At 48.6% G+C, this 16,038-nt stretch overlaps 1 protein-coding gene across 5 annotated transcripts in view; it reads left to right on the top strand.

Annotated features, from left to right (window-relative positions):
- The window catches only part of BCAR3 (BCAR3 adaptor protein, NSP family member), a 130,414-nt gene that overhangs the window by 63,901 nt on the left and 50,475 nt on the right, over positions 1 to 16,038 (top strand). The window contains exon 1 of one of the 5 annotated variants that reach the window (XM_035018006.1): positions 13,531 to 15,788. The exons of the other annotated variants lie outside the window; for them this stretch is intronic. Coding sequence (XP_034873897.1) covers positions 15,705 to 15,788 — 84 coding nt within the window. The 5' untranslated portion in view covers positions 13,531 to 15,704. Of the gene's footprint in view, positions 1 to 13,530; positions 15,789 to 16,038 lie in introns of those variants that run through there. 5 annotated transcript variants of the gene reach the window in all.

The raw sequence follows: 16,038 nt of genomic DNA on the forward strand, positions 1-16,038 counted from the left end.
CATAGCAAAGTACTAACCCCCTACTACCTAAATGTGGCCTTATTTGGAAATAAGAGCTTTGCAGATACGATCACACTAGGATGAGATCACACTGGATTAGGGTGGGCCTTAACCCAATGCCTGGTGTTCTTAGAAGAAGAGAGAAATTTGTGCACAGAGACACTGACAGCCAGGGAGAATGCCATGCGACCGCAGAGGCAGAGATTGGGTTGATGTGTGCACAAGCCAACACCACCAAGGATTACAGCCATCATGAGCTAGGAGGAGGCAAGAAAGGGTGGTCCCCTGGAGCTTTCAGGGAGAATGTAGCCCTTGCTGACACCCTGATTTTAGACGCCTAGCCTCCAGAACTGAGAGAATACATTTCTATTTTCAAGCCCCCGAATCCGTGGTACTTTGTTAGGGCAGCCCCAGAACTAACATAGACACAAAGCTCTAACTTAGCCATGTCTCGGTTGGGTGACTTCAGGCAAGTTTCCAAAATTTTCTGGCACTCAATTTCCTTAACACTAGATGGGAGAATGTAGGAGTTGAATTAGTTGATACATGTAAAGTTGTTAGCACAGTGCCTGACATGTAGGTAGCGCTCAGTAAATACTCATGTGGTAACTGTCACCCTAGTTCTTTGTGTGGCTGGTCCTTCTTGACTCAGATGTCATTGCTTCAGAGGGACCTTCCCTGACCCCCCTGCTAAGAGCTGCCTCACCAAGTCACACTATCTCATTCCTCTGTGTATCATCCTTAGAGCACTTGTCCCAAATTCTATTTGTTTATTTAAAAAACAAACCAAAAAACCCCCCAAAACCTCTTCTCATTAGAATGTGAGTTCTGAGGGCAAGGACCTTTTCTTGTCTTCTTAGTATTTAGTGACTGGCTGGCTGACTGATGACCACGTAAAACCAGATACAAAGAGCATTTAAATTGAAGGAAGAAGGAATGAGGTTTTTCTAAAGATCTTGAAGTTTCCCAAAGCAGGTAACACTGCCATCTCTAAAAATTTTCCAGAAATTCCTCAGTGATTTTATTTAAGGAAAGCAGGGAAGTTCCTATAACTAACCGCAGCCTACCTTCTCTTGCCAACCTGGTATAGGACAAACATGGTGGGGTCACTGTTATCACCTTAAATACTCACACATTTAGGCAGAGGTATATACACTTTGTAAAGGTGTAGTTCTGAGAGCCTCTGGCTCAGACCTGTTAGTTCCTCAGGAGATCTTGTCAGCTATAGGGTCCCAGTAACTCTTCAGCTCCCGAATGGGTGGCCAGGCTTGTTAGCATTGGACTCGTTTGCTGTTAAATTCTGCCCTCTAGTGGTAATAAAAATGTCACACTCGTGCAGCGTTTGACTGCAGTTATGTCTAATTATTCTGGGAGCTTTCGATATTAAGTTATTAACATTATATTCACAACCTCAGAACCAAGGGCTGTGTTTAAAGTATATTTTATATGGTTTTTGTTGGCTTTATAGAATACAGATTAAAATCGTTAAGGCATTTTATTAATAGAGTAAATTGTCTTACATTCTTGGGGAAAAAAGCTCTAAGGTGCTGTGACACAGTATGTAGATTTTGTGCGAGAGGGGTTGGCATGGATCTGAAGTTTAACCTGTGGTAACCAAAGAGCCTCCTTGGAAAAAGTTATATGTGAATTGCGATCTGACAGCTGAAAAAAAAAATGGCCAGAAGGAAGCTGGTATTAGGTGAAGCAGAAAACAGATTGTCAGCATGTTAGAGATTAAGGGGGAAGACCCTGAGCCTATGGGGTCGTGTGTGCCCAGGCGGAGTGGGGTAAGAGTTCACTTCTTCCACCAAGGAACAGCCATGAGGCCAGAGGGGCTGGAAAGGCAAGGGTGAACGTGAGCAAGAGAGAGTACCAGAAGCTGATGTGAGAGGGTGGTGAGGGGGACGGGGAAGATTGCATGGGTCCCATATGTAACTTTTGCGGAGTGAAGTGGGGAGCCATGTAGGGATGACATTGGCTTCTATGTTGCTAGCAGACTTTGGGGGGCAAAGGCGGGAACAGGAAGAGGAGTTGGGAGGCCGTGGGGACTATCCAGGTGAGTCAGGATAGTTTGGACCTGTGACCGCATTGGAGGTGGTGAAGAAGGGACATTCTGGTCTCATATGAAGGCAGAGTCTTTAGGATTTCCTGCCGGGTTGGGTGTGCATGGGAGTACAGAGGAGCGAAGCACCATACTGGAAAGGGGCGCCTGGGTGCCCCAATCAGTTAAGCAGCCCACTCTTGATTTTGGCTCAGGTCATGATCTCCTGGTCCTGGGATGGAACCTGGCTTTGGGCTCAGGGGGGCGTCTGCTTGAGATTCTCCTTCTGCCCCTACCTGCCCCCCTGCACTGTCTGTGTGTGTCTCTCTCAAATAAATAAATAAATCTTAAAAAAAATACTGGAGAGATGGCATTACCTGCAACTCAGACAGCTTGGTGCACATTTGTGAGAATTTCTGTAAGAGACAAACTGGGAGTAGCATGATTGAGTGTTGAGTAGTAAGTCAAAATTAATTTCCTGGCAACTACGGAGTTTTTGTTCACATTGCTGTCAGTTTCCAAATTTTCTCTATAAGTGTTAGTGTTTTTATAGTAGAGTTATTTATTAAAATAAAAATAGCCCTCTGTTAGTCTACTTCATAAATATGCTAAGAACTTAAGGTTCGATCAAAATTATGTAAAATGAGTAGCTCGGGTGTATTAGAGCCAAAGTTCTTAAACTAAGCTCAGGACCCCTTTTCACTCTTAAAAATTATTGAGACACCAAAGAGTTTTAGTTATATGAGTTTTAACTATTGGTTTATTGTATTAGAAATTAAAATATAGCAGTTTTTTAATATTTAGTTAACTCATTTAAAAATAACTAATTATTTTTGTAAAAACTAATTATTTTCCAAAACAAAATTTAATGAGAAGAATGGCATTGTACATTTTTGCAAATCTCTTTAGTGTCTGGTCTCCTAGAACACACCCATGTGTGATTTTGTTCCACTATGCATTGGGCATTTTAGAAATACTGGTTTTCTGAGTTGTGCAGATATTCAAAATGTTAACATATTTCATTATACAATATTAAAAACTCACTTCTGTTTATTATTACCACTTATCAGAAAAATCACTAAAGTATCGGGAAGCTGTCAAGCTCATGGTCATGAATACAAGTTTCCCCAAATTCTGATTTTTCAGTTGAATGCTCAGGTTTCATCCCTGGCAACAAATACTGTCCATTGTTCTGGAAGTGACAGGCTCACTTTGTTCCTTTCTTAGAAAATGCCTGCCAGATAAATACCCACATCTGAATAACCACAGTTTGTCAGACATTCTTTGAAGTAGAAATGGTGTTCCATGAAAAAAGCAGCTAGTTGAGCACACGGTTGCTTTCCCTCAAGATGACGTTGTACTTGGGTCTGCCGGAGAAGGGCCACGTGGACGCTCGAGACGTGGACGCAAGGGTCCAGCTGTGATTTAAAGCAAGTAGTTCTTACTGCGTCAGCAAGGATTTCTTCAGCGAAACTGGCGATTTTTTAGAGAAATACTTAAAAATTGTTTTTTCAATATTTAAAACATAAATTTTTTCTAAAAAAATGGTAGTTAAGAAATACAGTGACCCCTTATCCAGTGTGGTGCCTCTCCCTCACTTTGTGCTAAGGTCCTAGCAGTGTGACCCATCATTGCTTTCACCTTATTGGCGGAAATGTCAACCCAGTGAAAAAGGCAAAAAAGTCTCAGTATTTTTTTTTTTTAAGATTTTATTTATTTACTTGTCAGAGAGAGCACAAGCAGGGAGAGCGGCAGGCAGAGGGAGAAGGGCAGGAAGCCCGCCACAGGACTCCATCCCAGGGCCCTGTGATCATGACCTGAGCCGAAGGCAGATGCTAAACCGACTGAGCCACCCAGGCACCCCAAAATGTCTCAGTATTGTTACGAAAATAGTTTTGGCCTTATGGACTCCCTGAAAGGCCCCTGCAGGCACATAGGCTGCACTTTGAACATCACTGTCCAAGAGGGGCTCCTGCTACTTAAGAGCTGTTATAAAGCCGCGGAAACACTTAGAACAGGAATCATCATCTCCTGTTGATCTAAATCCATATTTTTTCTCTAGCTAAGTGGGTTTTTTTAAAACAATAACATTTACATTTAAGAATACTGATTATTAAGACAGAAGAGACATTAAATTTTCATTTAAAAAATGAGAAAAGAGGGCGCCTGGGTGGCTCAGTTGTTTAAGCGACTGCCTTCGGCTCAGGTCATGATCCTGGAGTCCCGGGATCGAGTCCCGCATCGGGCTCCCTGCTTGGCAGGGAGTCTGCTTCTCCCTCTGACCCTCCCCCTCTCATGCTCTCTCTCTCTCTCATTCTCGCTCTCAAATAAATAAATAAAATCTTTAAAAAAAAATGAGAAAAGATTGAGAATCTATCCTAGAAATAAGGGCCTATTCTTTACAATTGAGTGCATTGTGAGGCCTCAGTAAATACTCTGTTTCCTATGATCGAGTCGCTCATTGTACACTGTGAGGAGCTGGTGCAGAAACAGTTGCTGTTCTGCTCTGATTGCTTTATATTAAAACCGTGAAAACCCAAAGCTTGGTGAGGCAAAGGTCTGGTTTATGGCAGAGATGCTCAGCTTGGATGCGAAAGTGCAGTTAAGGGATAAATTTACTTGAGGCAGACTGAATATGAACATTCTCCTGGTCCTTAACCTTTTATTAATTGCTGCCACATTTGCCCATTTTGTGCTCCTAGTGTGGGTTAGCTGGCCAAGCTCCATCCGTCCTTTATGTCAGTGACGATAAGGATGTGTCAGACCCTGGGAACAAGAACATGCTGTTTGGCCCTGCGAGGCAATTTCCTTTTGAGTCCCAGATCTCTCCAGATGGCATCTAATTGTTTCTTGAATGACCTCAGTGTCCAGGCTGCAGGAACCTGGTCTGAGAGGGCATTTCACATATTTATTAGCCCGTGGATGAGAACTTAACTACATAAAGCCCCCATTCACACTCTCAAAAGAGCGTTTTGTTCAGAAGCAATAATGAAGCTGATGGACTGTTTCCTGTGACCACCAGGATCCAGTTGGATTCTCATTTTTCCCAGGACCAGGTGGGTGTTTTTCTGAAGCATCTGAGTCCATCATGGCCAACTGACTCCATCGTGGCCCAGTCTCCCCTCTGTCTTCTCTGGGTCTTTGCTGGAACAAGCCCGGGCAGGACAGGGCTGCATCTTCTTATCTCCTGGTTTGCAGAGCGTTCAAGGATTGCTCGTGCAGGTAGTAGGAGTTGGGAGTCACGTGTTCCGGGAGCCTCTCTCCATTTGGGAACCCAGGTAGCTCACAGTGGAGAGTGGGATGCTTTTGAGGGGCTGAAGAAGGGACCAGTCCTAATCTAGCTGCAGATATGGCAAGCCTGGTTAATCCAATGAGGATCATAATCCTCGTGTGGCAAGTCATGTCTTAGACCTCTATGGTTCTGAACTATTTGGGGGGGTCCCTATCTCTTTGCAGTGGGGATGCATAAGAACTGTGTCTAGAAATATGCACCTGTACTTCTTGTGCATCTTCTTTCCAAGGTATTTGTGGGCCCAGATGCACAATCCCTGTGCTTTCTCCAGACGTTCTCTGGCCCCTGTCCTGTTCAGGCATTGGCCCCAATCCTTCTGGGCATTGGAGTGTTGACAATGAATAAGACGGTAAGTCCTGAAGCAGACAGACAAGCACACGGGTCACTTTAATGAGTGCTTCAGTGTTGGAGCTAGGGCCTTCACTGGGGTAAATAAAGCAATAGCAGTAGGTGAAGGAAGCCTTGTAGGGCCACACAGACCAAGAACCGGGGCTCCAGGGCTCCGAGGCTCCTTCTGGGCCGTATTCACCAAAGGACTACATAAGGAGTAAATTTGGGAAGATTTGAATATATTTGGGGGATAATGCAAATTTCCCTTTCTTTGACCTACAAAGAATCATGAGAGTTGCCCTCCCAGGTAATCAATTGTCGCTGGTAAAGTCCATCTGGCCTTAATAAGGGACTGTCTCAGACAGTACCTCTGGATTAGGTCCTCTGTCTTTCCACAGAACACAGTAGTCTTTGGAAATGTCCTCCAGGAACTTAAGAGGGTGCTGTTGCCTGCACGAGCAGGGTTGAATGAGCCGTTTGTTCGTGGCTTCCCCTAGCCTGGGAGGGGTGCTGGGTGTGGGAGCAAAACTCACACCTCCATTCAGTGGCACAGGACATTCCGACTCCATGAATCCCTCTCCCTTTTCCTGGAGGCAAATTCATGTCTGCTTCTTCCTTGAGAACTCAAGACAACTCTTTAATGGAGCATCCTTGCAGTCGGCTATGAAGCACCATTAATTTCCACCCATCACTGAAACACGAGGGAACAGGCCTGTTATTAATGGGTGTGCATTATACATGTTTTCATGTAACATGAGTTTATGTTGGCTCTTTTTGAGCATTTCTCAGATAGATCATCTCTCGTACATATGAACTCCAGTAGAGCCCAGCACAATGTGTTCTGTCTCAATCTCAAATTTTACTTAATCTCACACTGGTAAAGTAAACTCTCAAACTGATGATGTGAACTAGGAGATTTACCACTGGCAAGGACAGGGGTGGAGTAGCCTGGCTTGATGACTATTCTGGAGAAGGAAGGCCATCCACACTCTTAGTCCTTGTATCCTCTTCTCAGCACATTGGCCACATTCACTCCGATCATTGTGTGGATATAGTGGGGGCACATGGCCGTAGGCTGCACTAGTTTTTCATCTTCAAGTTTATGGCCCACGGGGGAAAGGAGACCTCTTCCTCTGCTCTGGTTTGAAAAATCCCAGGGAAGGACTCTGATTGTCTAACTTAGGTCCATTATGTCCACTCCTGAACCATTCAGTGTTCAGAATTCTGATTGGCTCACACATCCAAAACAAGTATGAATGTACATGCCACGGGGTAAAGCTTTTAAACGTAATAACCACTGTCTGCTATTTACATCGTTTTTTTTCCCCTGACTTTTCAGGATCAGAAGTATAGTGGGCTATATTTCTAATTGTGTCTGTCTACTTGGGGTAAATATGTGAAATATTGACACACGAGTAGTAGGTTGTGCAGAGGTACTTTCTTTTTGGCCTTTTCAAACCCTGTACTACTCTTTCTCTGGTTTTCTCCTATGTGCTGGATACCCATTGCCTCCCAGTTTAATTGTCAGATCCATGCCATTGCAGAGAAGTCGTGGGCAACAGAGCAGAGGGGCCGTGGATTCCCCTTATAGTTTGGCCTTGGAAAAATTCCCGCATCTGCTGTCACAAGTACCCCGGCCCTGAGGCTCCTGTGGTGTTCTTAGAGATTGGTGCAGGTGGGTTCCTGCTGCTCTCCCTGGTAACTCTCCCTTCCTCCCTCCTGCCCTCCCACTCCTCTGGGTACACACTGCAAGGCCAGGGATTGTATTATCCTTTGAGCCATTGACAAAAGGAGCCCATTGTCCCACCTTGGGCACCAGGAGTGTTGACCAGAGTCTGGATGTCACTTCTGTAGGCGGCATTGTGCTTGGCACCTGAGTACTTCAGGAAGTGAAGAAACAGGCTGGTAATCAATATGGTCCTTTCCATGGAACACTCCATGTGAGTCGGCCTTTTCCTAGAGAAGTACACCTAGATGGTGTTTCTGTATTCACCAAGGCGGTCCCTGAGCGCTGCAGTCGTCCCTGGTGCTCTAGGGCTTTGCTACCTCCTGGCTCTTTGCAGATTCTGCCTCAGCATCCATCTGTCCATGTCCTGCCCTTTCCCATCAGTAATGAATGAGGATCTCTGATGGGATATTTTGGATGAGACCTGCCGCCTCTGTTGCTAAGGCTGTCTGTCCCTCGGCGGGGCTGGTGCCTTGGGGATTTGCACAAGATAAGGTACTCCAGGCAACCAGGTGGTAGCCATGCTTCCATTATCACCCCCCATCGATCCAGCCATTCAGATTCAGCATTGGTTTAATGATTAACTCTGAGTACTGTCTGATCTCACAGGTGACAAGGAGATAAAAGTCCGTGTGTCCTGGTGTTTAGTATTAAAGAAGACACTACGGTGAACGCTCTCTGTATAAATGCTGGCTCCTGGGGGCCTTGCACGGGGTAGGGGGGTGAAGGCAGCTCCCACTGGCAGGCGGGTTGCCTGTGACGAACGCAGCCCTGTGCCTGTGGTGGGGGAGGGGGGCTGCGAGTCCACCTTGCAGCGCCTCTGCGTTCAGCTCAGCCGTGACACTGAGTGGGGTGGACAAGCAAGGTCCGGGCACCAGTGGGGGAAGGCTTCCCTTCCTCTCACACGTGTTTAAAGCTGCTCCGACGGCAGCAAGGAAGGCAGTACTGCAGGCCTCAAGGCTTCCTGTCTGCCCCTCTGGCTGACCTCAGCCCTGCGGGGCCGACCTTATGGTAGCTGCAGCCTCCACCTGCCTTTGCTTATGTCCCCGGTGACCGAGGTCTTCCCCTCCTTCTTCTCCCACTAGAACAAAAGATCAGGTAGGACCCTCAGAAGCCCCATCTTGAAGAACCACTGAAAGTCCTTCTGGATCAGTGGGGATTTTTAGGTCATGTCACTCTTTGAGAAATGGGTAAAAGCCATTTCTCCTCACCTCAGTGAACAGATACTCACCCAACCGTTTGCATGCAATTTCCAGTAGCTCATGGGAGCCCCACTCCACCCCAGCTTAACAACGCGTGGCCTGGCCTGCTTCTCCTAGCTCTTTGGGCAGGAGGCAGAATGCTCCAGTATGTCACTGATGATAAGGCCCACGATCAGTTTATAGCCATGAAAACAAGATATTTTTCCACCGAAATATTTCACTTAGGTGGCTGGAATTTGCGTGAAAACAGAAGGGATTAATGCGCTCATTTCCTGATGCACTTTGGCCAGCTTTCAAGGCTGGAATGAGTGCAGCTGGTTCTGCCTGCACCTCTCACCTGGGGCCGACCCCACCACGTGCCCCAGGATTCCAGCCCCCTCGGGCATTCCTCGATGCCTGTTTCGTGCACTTGGACATTTGGTAGCCTCTCTAAGGTGGAAGAAAGGCACAGAGTGGCATTGGAAGAATGCACTGTAACTCTGGCAGTTCCTGCTGCTAGGGTTGAAAGAGGGGAAGGGACATCGAGGTGGAAGGCAGAGTCTGGGTGGACACTGGAAATCTAAGCATCTATACCCGGCCCTGTTCTAATTCTAGAAGTGGCTGGTATCAGAGGAGCCGGTAATAGGGCCGATGAAGAATGAAGGAGTCAGGCACATGGGAGGTGGTCATCTGGCGACTCTAGACTCCTGTGGAAGGTCTAGTCCTAGGGCAAGACCCTGGAAGACTAGGCAAGGGGGCGAGGTTGGAGGAGCATCAGGTGGGACATCCAGGCAGGATGGAGGCTGAAGCCCAGCTTTGCAGCAGCCAACTCGGTGTGGGGGCAAGGCAGAAGGAGGGGTGCAACCCAGATCCTATTAGGGGGCTACGGGATCCCCAGTCAGACTGGCTGGGATGGGGTGCGATATCGAGATCTCAGTAGTTGTGGATGGACCAGGAGTTCCCCTGGGTGAGGGCCAAGTAGGCAGATGCTGTGGACATACATCCTGCCTGTTAAAACAAACAACTCTCCAAAGGACAGCGGCTCCGGAGTAGAAAATCATCTGAGACATCTGAGCAAGTGTGATTAAAACCATATGTGCAATTTTAATATGGGATCTTAAAATTTAAAGGCTAAAAATATTTTAAGACTGAAACAACTCTTAAACTCCTCATCGTTCCCTGGCGTTTAAGATTCAAGAGTCATTGCAGTACCAGCCTGCCGGTCAGCGGCTCAGGTGGGAGCTGGCCGCGCTCTGGTGGGGGTCATGGCTCCCGGGGCCTGACAGGTGGGTGAGACAGGGCGTATGCCCTGCAGGAGGACCCAGTGGGGAGGGGAAGCTCACATATGCTGAGTGCCCAGCTCTTTATGTGTTTATCTCACCGGGTCCTCACAAAGACCTGGTCAATTGGAGGAGGAAACTGAGGCTCAGAGAGGTTAAGAAATTTCCCAAGGTCCCCCAGCTTGCTAGCAGCGCAGTGAAGACTTGAACCCACCCTGGCTCTCCTTCTAACCTGCTACCTTGAGCGTCACTTCTGAGACATGCAAATCTGTGTCTCACAACTCAGTTTTGGAAGATGTCATTTTGCAGAAATGGGCTTATGAGATGGAAGAGCCAGGGGCGGTGGAGATGGGAGACAGTGCAGCTGGTCCCAGCTGGTGAGCCTTCCTGGTGTTCTGGCTTTGCAGAAGCCCCTCGGCCCCTTTCTGCAGCTCTGCATGGGAGGGGCGTCTGAGGGGCATTTGTGGTCACTATTAGTTGCTTAGATAGCTCACACTTACCAAAGTGGAAGGAAGGAGAAAGAGAAAAGTGCACAGCGCAGAAAACGTAGGAGCTACAATAACCAGAAAAGCAAATGCCTGCTCTGGGTGAGGTGCGCACATCATGAGGGTAGAATGGAAGGAAGCGTGCAGAGGCTAGGTCATCTTGGATGCGTAAGACTCCCAGGGCTCCCCTAAAATTACACATAAAACATTACAGTATGTGCTCTTTGCTAGGGGAGGAGGGTTGATGGTTTTCATGGACTCTGAGGAAAGACGGAGACCGCCAGAGACTTTCTGAGCCTGCCGGTGGAAAGGCTGGAGTTACGCCCCATGCTTGTTCTTTTCATTTTTGCCTTAATGCTAAAAACAGAAAATAGGGCTTGTGTAACCTAGGATTTCTGGGGTGATAACAGGAAGTAGGTGGTGTTGGGGGGACGTATGGGATGGAATTGTGTGTGATAGAGCAAGAAAGCAAAGTCCAGGCTGGGCCCTCACCTGATTTAGCTCCACATGGTCAGTTCTACAATTTTAATAGCCAGTTAGAGAAATGGAAATTTATTGCGGGGGAGGGGTGGCATAAGACCCAGTAGAGAAAAGTGTGTTTGTGAGTACTGCCCTTTGTTCCTTTTTCGATGCGCTAGGCAGATCAATACTGCTTCCGGACAGAGGCCACTTGGCAGCCGTACTCTCACCACTGTGAGGAATCTGGGGGACTGTCAGATGGAGACGTGCACAGCAAACACTCTTCAGTGCACCCTCTGTACTCCTGGGCGCAAGTGAACATCTTGTCCAAAGCAGTACACAAAGCGGCCGCCTCCTGCCGAGTCCAGGGTGCATTCCCTCCTTGAGCAAGACGTAAACTGCATGTGCATATAGGAAAATGTGTCCAGCGGTCTTTGGCGGCTTATGCAGCTGCTGAGTCTGGCGTGAGGGGAAGCGGACTTCCTCCCTGACAGCTTCTCTTCACCCTCAGTGGTCTTGGGAGACCTCCTTAAGCCCTGAGGTCCTGTGGCTTTTATGGGAGGGTAGGTACCCTGAGCCACAGCACCCCGCCGCCCTCCGGCTTTACTGTGCTCAGAATCATGCAGATGGCCAGGTGCCTGGGAAGCTTTGGGAGACAGGGTTGCAGAGAAACACACTTTCCCTGGCCCAGGGCTTCCCAGGCATTTGCCTCACTGCTTTCCAAAGGGCCGAACCTGCAGAGGGTGGTCTTGGATATTTAGGATTGGGCCAATCCAGGTTAATCTTCCTGCTTCCTAGGACACCAGGGGAAATGGAAGTGGTAGTAGGATCGGTCTTACCTGCCCGCCCCCCCCCCACCGCCAGCTCATTAAAGCTGTTTTTGTTCACTGAGAGTCTGATCACTGGGGTTTAGTGGAGGCAAAAAAGCCGGGAGAGAGAGATCTTGCTGAGGAGGTGGAGTCTCAGTGGTTGCTATGAGAGGTTGAGCTGTTTTGACCTCCACGGCTAGTGTTCATCCCTTGACTGATGCTCTGAGTGTGTCCCTGTGGGCAGGGATGAGCCAGGCCTTGCAGCCTTAGACCGGTGCCCTCTGGTGACAGCGTGCTGTCCTTGGACTGTGGGACAGTGACCAAGAGCACCTCAGTGCACCTAAGGCTTGATGCCTTGATTCTGGGCCAGCTCTGGGGAGGAGAATGGCAGAGTATTGGCAGCTTTGTTTTCCCGGTTGCCCTGAAAACAGGTAAAAGCAAATACCTGGTAGGCACCTCTTTCTCTCCCACAGACCTCTCCCCCAGTGCCAGGTCAAAGAGAGGGTCTGCCTCACTGGGAGCCGGATCTTCTAGTGAGGACTGTAGCTCTCTGGGAGAGGGACTCTTGCACACTTTCAGCTTCTCTCAACCCAAGGGCTGTTGCCAACAGGAAGCACGCATCTGCGGGGATATGGCTGGCAGGCTGCTCCCGTTTCCATGGTTACTAAATAGGGCAGGTTAGTATTAGGGCTGCCCAAGGAAAAAATGGCATGGAGCAGGGACCTTCCTCTGGTGGGCTTTAACCCTCTTCCCAGATGGGGTGGGCAGCATTTGACTGAAGGCATGGAAATCTCTCTCAAGGGTCTTCCTGGCTGCCCTGCCCTGGCTTTTTTCACAGGTGTTTCCCTTGGTGCAGAGGAACAAGTCTTCCAGGAGGCCAGAGGGGGGCGCTAGAGAGCACAGTTTCCCCAGAGTTTTGTGGGTTATCCAGCACCACTCCCTCTCCATCAGTCCCTGGGGCTGCGCTAGAGATGCCAACCCCTGTCCTGAGAAGAGCACGGTGTGTAGAAAACCCTGAATCCAAATTTGGTCCTAAATCACATGCACCAAATCATCAGAGAGTGACCCCCCTGCCCCAGGTCACCGCCTTTCTATGGGGCTGTGTGAGTAACAGGTTTAATTATAAAGACATTAAAAAATCTCTTATTTGTGTTTCTGTGTGATTACAATACCAGGTTCTGCAATCACAGGCTGGAGTCCCTGGTCCTTTGTCTGTTCTCTGCTGAGTGACATGCCGTCCTGGTTTTCTGTTTCTTTGTAACTGGAAGAGAATAATCACTGTCAGGAGAACATGGGAGAATTGATCAGTGTAGATGCAGATACTGAAAAACATAACAAGTCAGTGAAGGGCACTTTGCAAATTCACGCAATTATCATCTTTAGTTGCAACAACAATACGTTATTTTAGTCTCCCTCCTTGGCCATTTCAGGAGAAATTTATTAAAACCTTTGAGTGCAGTTTCAGAAACTATTTTTGGTGAGGAACAAAAAAATTAAAAAGTGACAGGGTGCCTGGGTGGCTCATTCGGTTGAGCATCGGACTCTTGGTTTCAGCTCAGGTCACAGTCTCAGGGTCGGAGCCTGTCTGCTTCTCTCTCTCCCTCTGCCCCTCCCCACCATTTACACGCAGGCGTGTGTGCACTCACGCTCACTCTCTCTCTCTCTCTCTCAAATAAATCTTTTTTTAAAAAGTGCTTAGGAGGGGCGCCTGGGTGGCTCCGATGGTTAAGCGTCTGCCTTCGGCTCGGGTCATGATCCCAAGGTCCTGGGATCGAGCCCCACATCAGGGAGCCTGCTTCTCCCTCTCCCTCTACTGTTACCCCTGCTTGTACTCTCTCGCTCTCTCTATCAAATAAATAAATAAAATCTTAAAAAAAAAAAAAAGTGCTTAGGAAACAGTTACCTAATAAGATTAACCCATTTTTTAATCCTGACAAGCAATTCTTTGGGCATTTGGGGGACATTTCTTAGAGTAAACAGAGAAAGCCTCAAGTGACAAGAACCATGATTCTACAGTGACCGGAGGATCTTTTGTGTTGCTTTTACCTTGGCCCCAGAGCACTTGATGACATAATTCTCGGTCATTTACAAGTCTGAATTATTTGCATATTTCTTTCAGGAGTATACTTCAATTCAGACTTTCTGGGGGGAAGGAGGAGTTCAGAGGCTTTGGGCAATCTCTCTGAATTTTTGTGGGGGATTTAAGGAGCTGCTTTCTTTCCTTGTCCCACGCTGGGGATGGCGCTTTTTTGTAGCCTCTCGGGAGTTTTTTAGCCTGGTGGAGCGCGTCTCCTGCCAAAGGGGATGAGCAGATGAAAACTGGGCCCCTTACCTGTTGACTGTAGGCCTCATGGATGAGTCATCCCCACAGGTCATGGGCCCTGACTGCCCTGTTTGAACCCTCTCTAATAGAAATCAGGGCAAACAGCAAATGCTTGCTCGTGGATACAGTATATGGATCTTGGAGGACTGTATCGACCCCAACTGGACCAACTCCAAGGGCCCTGTGAACTCTACCACCTTTGATGCTTGCTTCCAGCTTCTTGGGTAGACTTCCCCGGACCCAGGAGCCCCCAGGACTGCACATCTGGCCTTCAAAATGACAGAAGAGAGGGACTGAGGGAGCACAGAGGAAGTCAGCTTCCCCTCCCCCATCATTCCTGTGGTGACAGACCCTCTGTAGCTCTGTCCCTGCATCCTATGTATTTATTAGGCTGCCCCTCTGCCCCTTCAGGCTGTGTTAAAGCACAGAGGCTGCTCCAGGCATTGAACAAACAAGTCTCTATTTTTACAGGCCGACTTGACCTAGTCCAAAGGCCGAGGCCTCCTGAGGATTTGACACTAATCCTGTTGGATATTTCTCATACTTCCCTCATGCCTCATCTGGTGTTGTTCCTTTCTGGACTGAATAGGTTCTGTTTCGTCCTCATTACAAGTTTCTGCCTGTGTGAAGTTTCAGAAAGCTTCAGGACACATTCCAATTTTGAGTGGCCGAAGCCATAGAAAGGTAACGTCTGGACCAGCAGGAGAGGAAGAGCTATAGGCAGAAACCGGGGTTTGATAAAAACCAGAATTGTTGAGCATCCACTCTGACTGGAATGCAAGAAGAGAAGCATTCCCCTTCAGGACACGGGAGGCTCTTGGTGGGGGCAAGGGCCTCTTAGAACAGGAGAATGGCTTGCTGCGTGGGCCGCCTGGTCTGAGTGCTGGATCTGGGTTAGCCAGAGAGGACAACTGAACGGAGTATTCGAAGTGAAGGAGGGAAGTGAGACAAAGAGTTGAGTCAGAAGAGGGTGTACAGCTTGACCCCCAGCCTCCCAGCAGACGGCTCGGCCAGGTGGGACGGGATGGGGCGCCCAGGGCGTTTGCCAACAGACCTGCTGATTAAACACCAGAAGACCCTATTGCCCACAGTGATGGCTAGGCCAACGTTATCAGCTGCAAACTGGCTGCCAGGAGCATTCTAATGAAAAATAAACAGTACTGCGGGTGGGCTGGGAGAGTGGGGACAGGGACCCTGCCTCCGTTTCCTCGGACTTCTAGGATTGGTCCTAAGGAAAAGTCACGCCCCAGTCACCTTTTAGGTCCTTTTCTCAAGGGAGCCTTTGTCTCATCACAAGGTGGTGTGATGTGTGCTTCCTTAACCCTTAGCTGCTGGGGTAACGAGCACAGATCAAGCGTCCAGGAGCTGGTCGCCTGGTGCCCTAGCCCTGGGAAGGACAGGCTGTTTGAGGGGGATAATGATTTCTGCCGGGTCTCTAAATTGAGGGGACAGCTAAAGCCCAAAGCTCTTCTACGAGAGGTTAGAATTTCATCAGAAAGCAAGTCTGGTCACATGAGGATTTCTGGCACTGTGTCCCTGGCAGGCTGGACATCAGCCTGCCAGAATTGAACGAGTGACTCGTATTGGCTTCAGCGGAGGGGAGAAGTCCCAGACTGGCCCACGAGAAGGAGCAAGCGGCTCGCTCCCCCAGCCGGCTGCTGGACTGCAGGCGGGAGCAGTGGGGCTGCCGCGGCGGGCTGGGGCTCTGACGCGCAAGCCCCATTTCTTTTAACCCTAGAAAAAGGAAAGTGTGTGGTCCAGGGACCGGGCACTGAAAGATGCCTAAGGATTGCAATGCCTTCCACGCCCTGTCGGCAGTCCTATGCTGCTTCTATCACCGCAAGCCGTTCCTGGGAGCCAAGGTACGTGCGGTGTTGAGATAAGATGCATTGGAGATTCTTTTGGGAGCCTTGAAAGCCTTGGGCTTCCAACAGGCACCAGAAAAAGTTTGCAGCCTGCTGGCTGTAAAAACAGAGGCACTTTCTTTGGCTGGTAGATCGGGCTAAGCCCCTCGTGATGTGCCTCCCTCCCCTGGAAACGGAACCCAGCTGCACAGAAGGGGGTTCCAAGGCTGCGTTTGGGGAAGAAGCTCTGTCAGTCTCCTTGGGTGGA

The sequence above is a fragment of the Mirounga leonina genome, unplaced genomic scaffold, assembly GCF_011800145.1.
Source record: "Mirounga leonina isolate KUSES-001 unplaced genomic scaffold, KU_Mleo_1.0 Mir_173, whole genome shotgun sequence".
NCBI classification, from domain to species: domain Eukaryota; kingdom Metazoa; phylum Chordata; class Mammalia; order Carnivora; family Phocidae; genus Mirounga; species Mirounga leonina.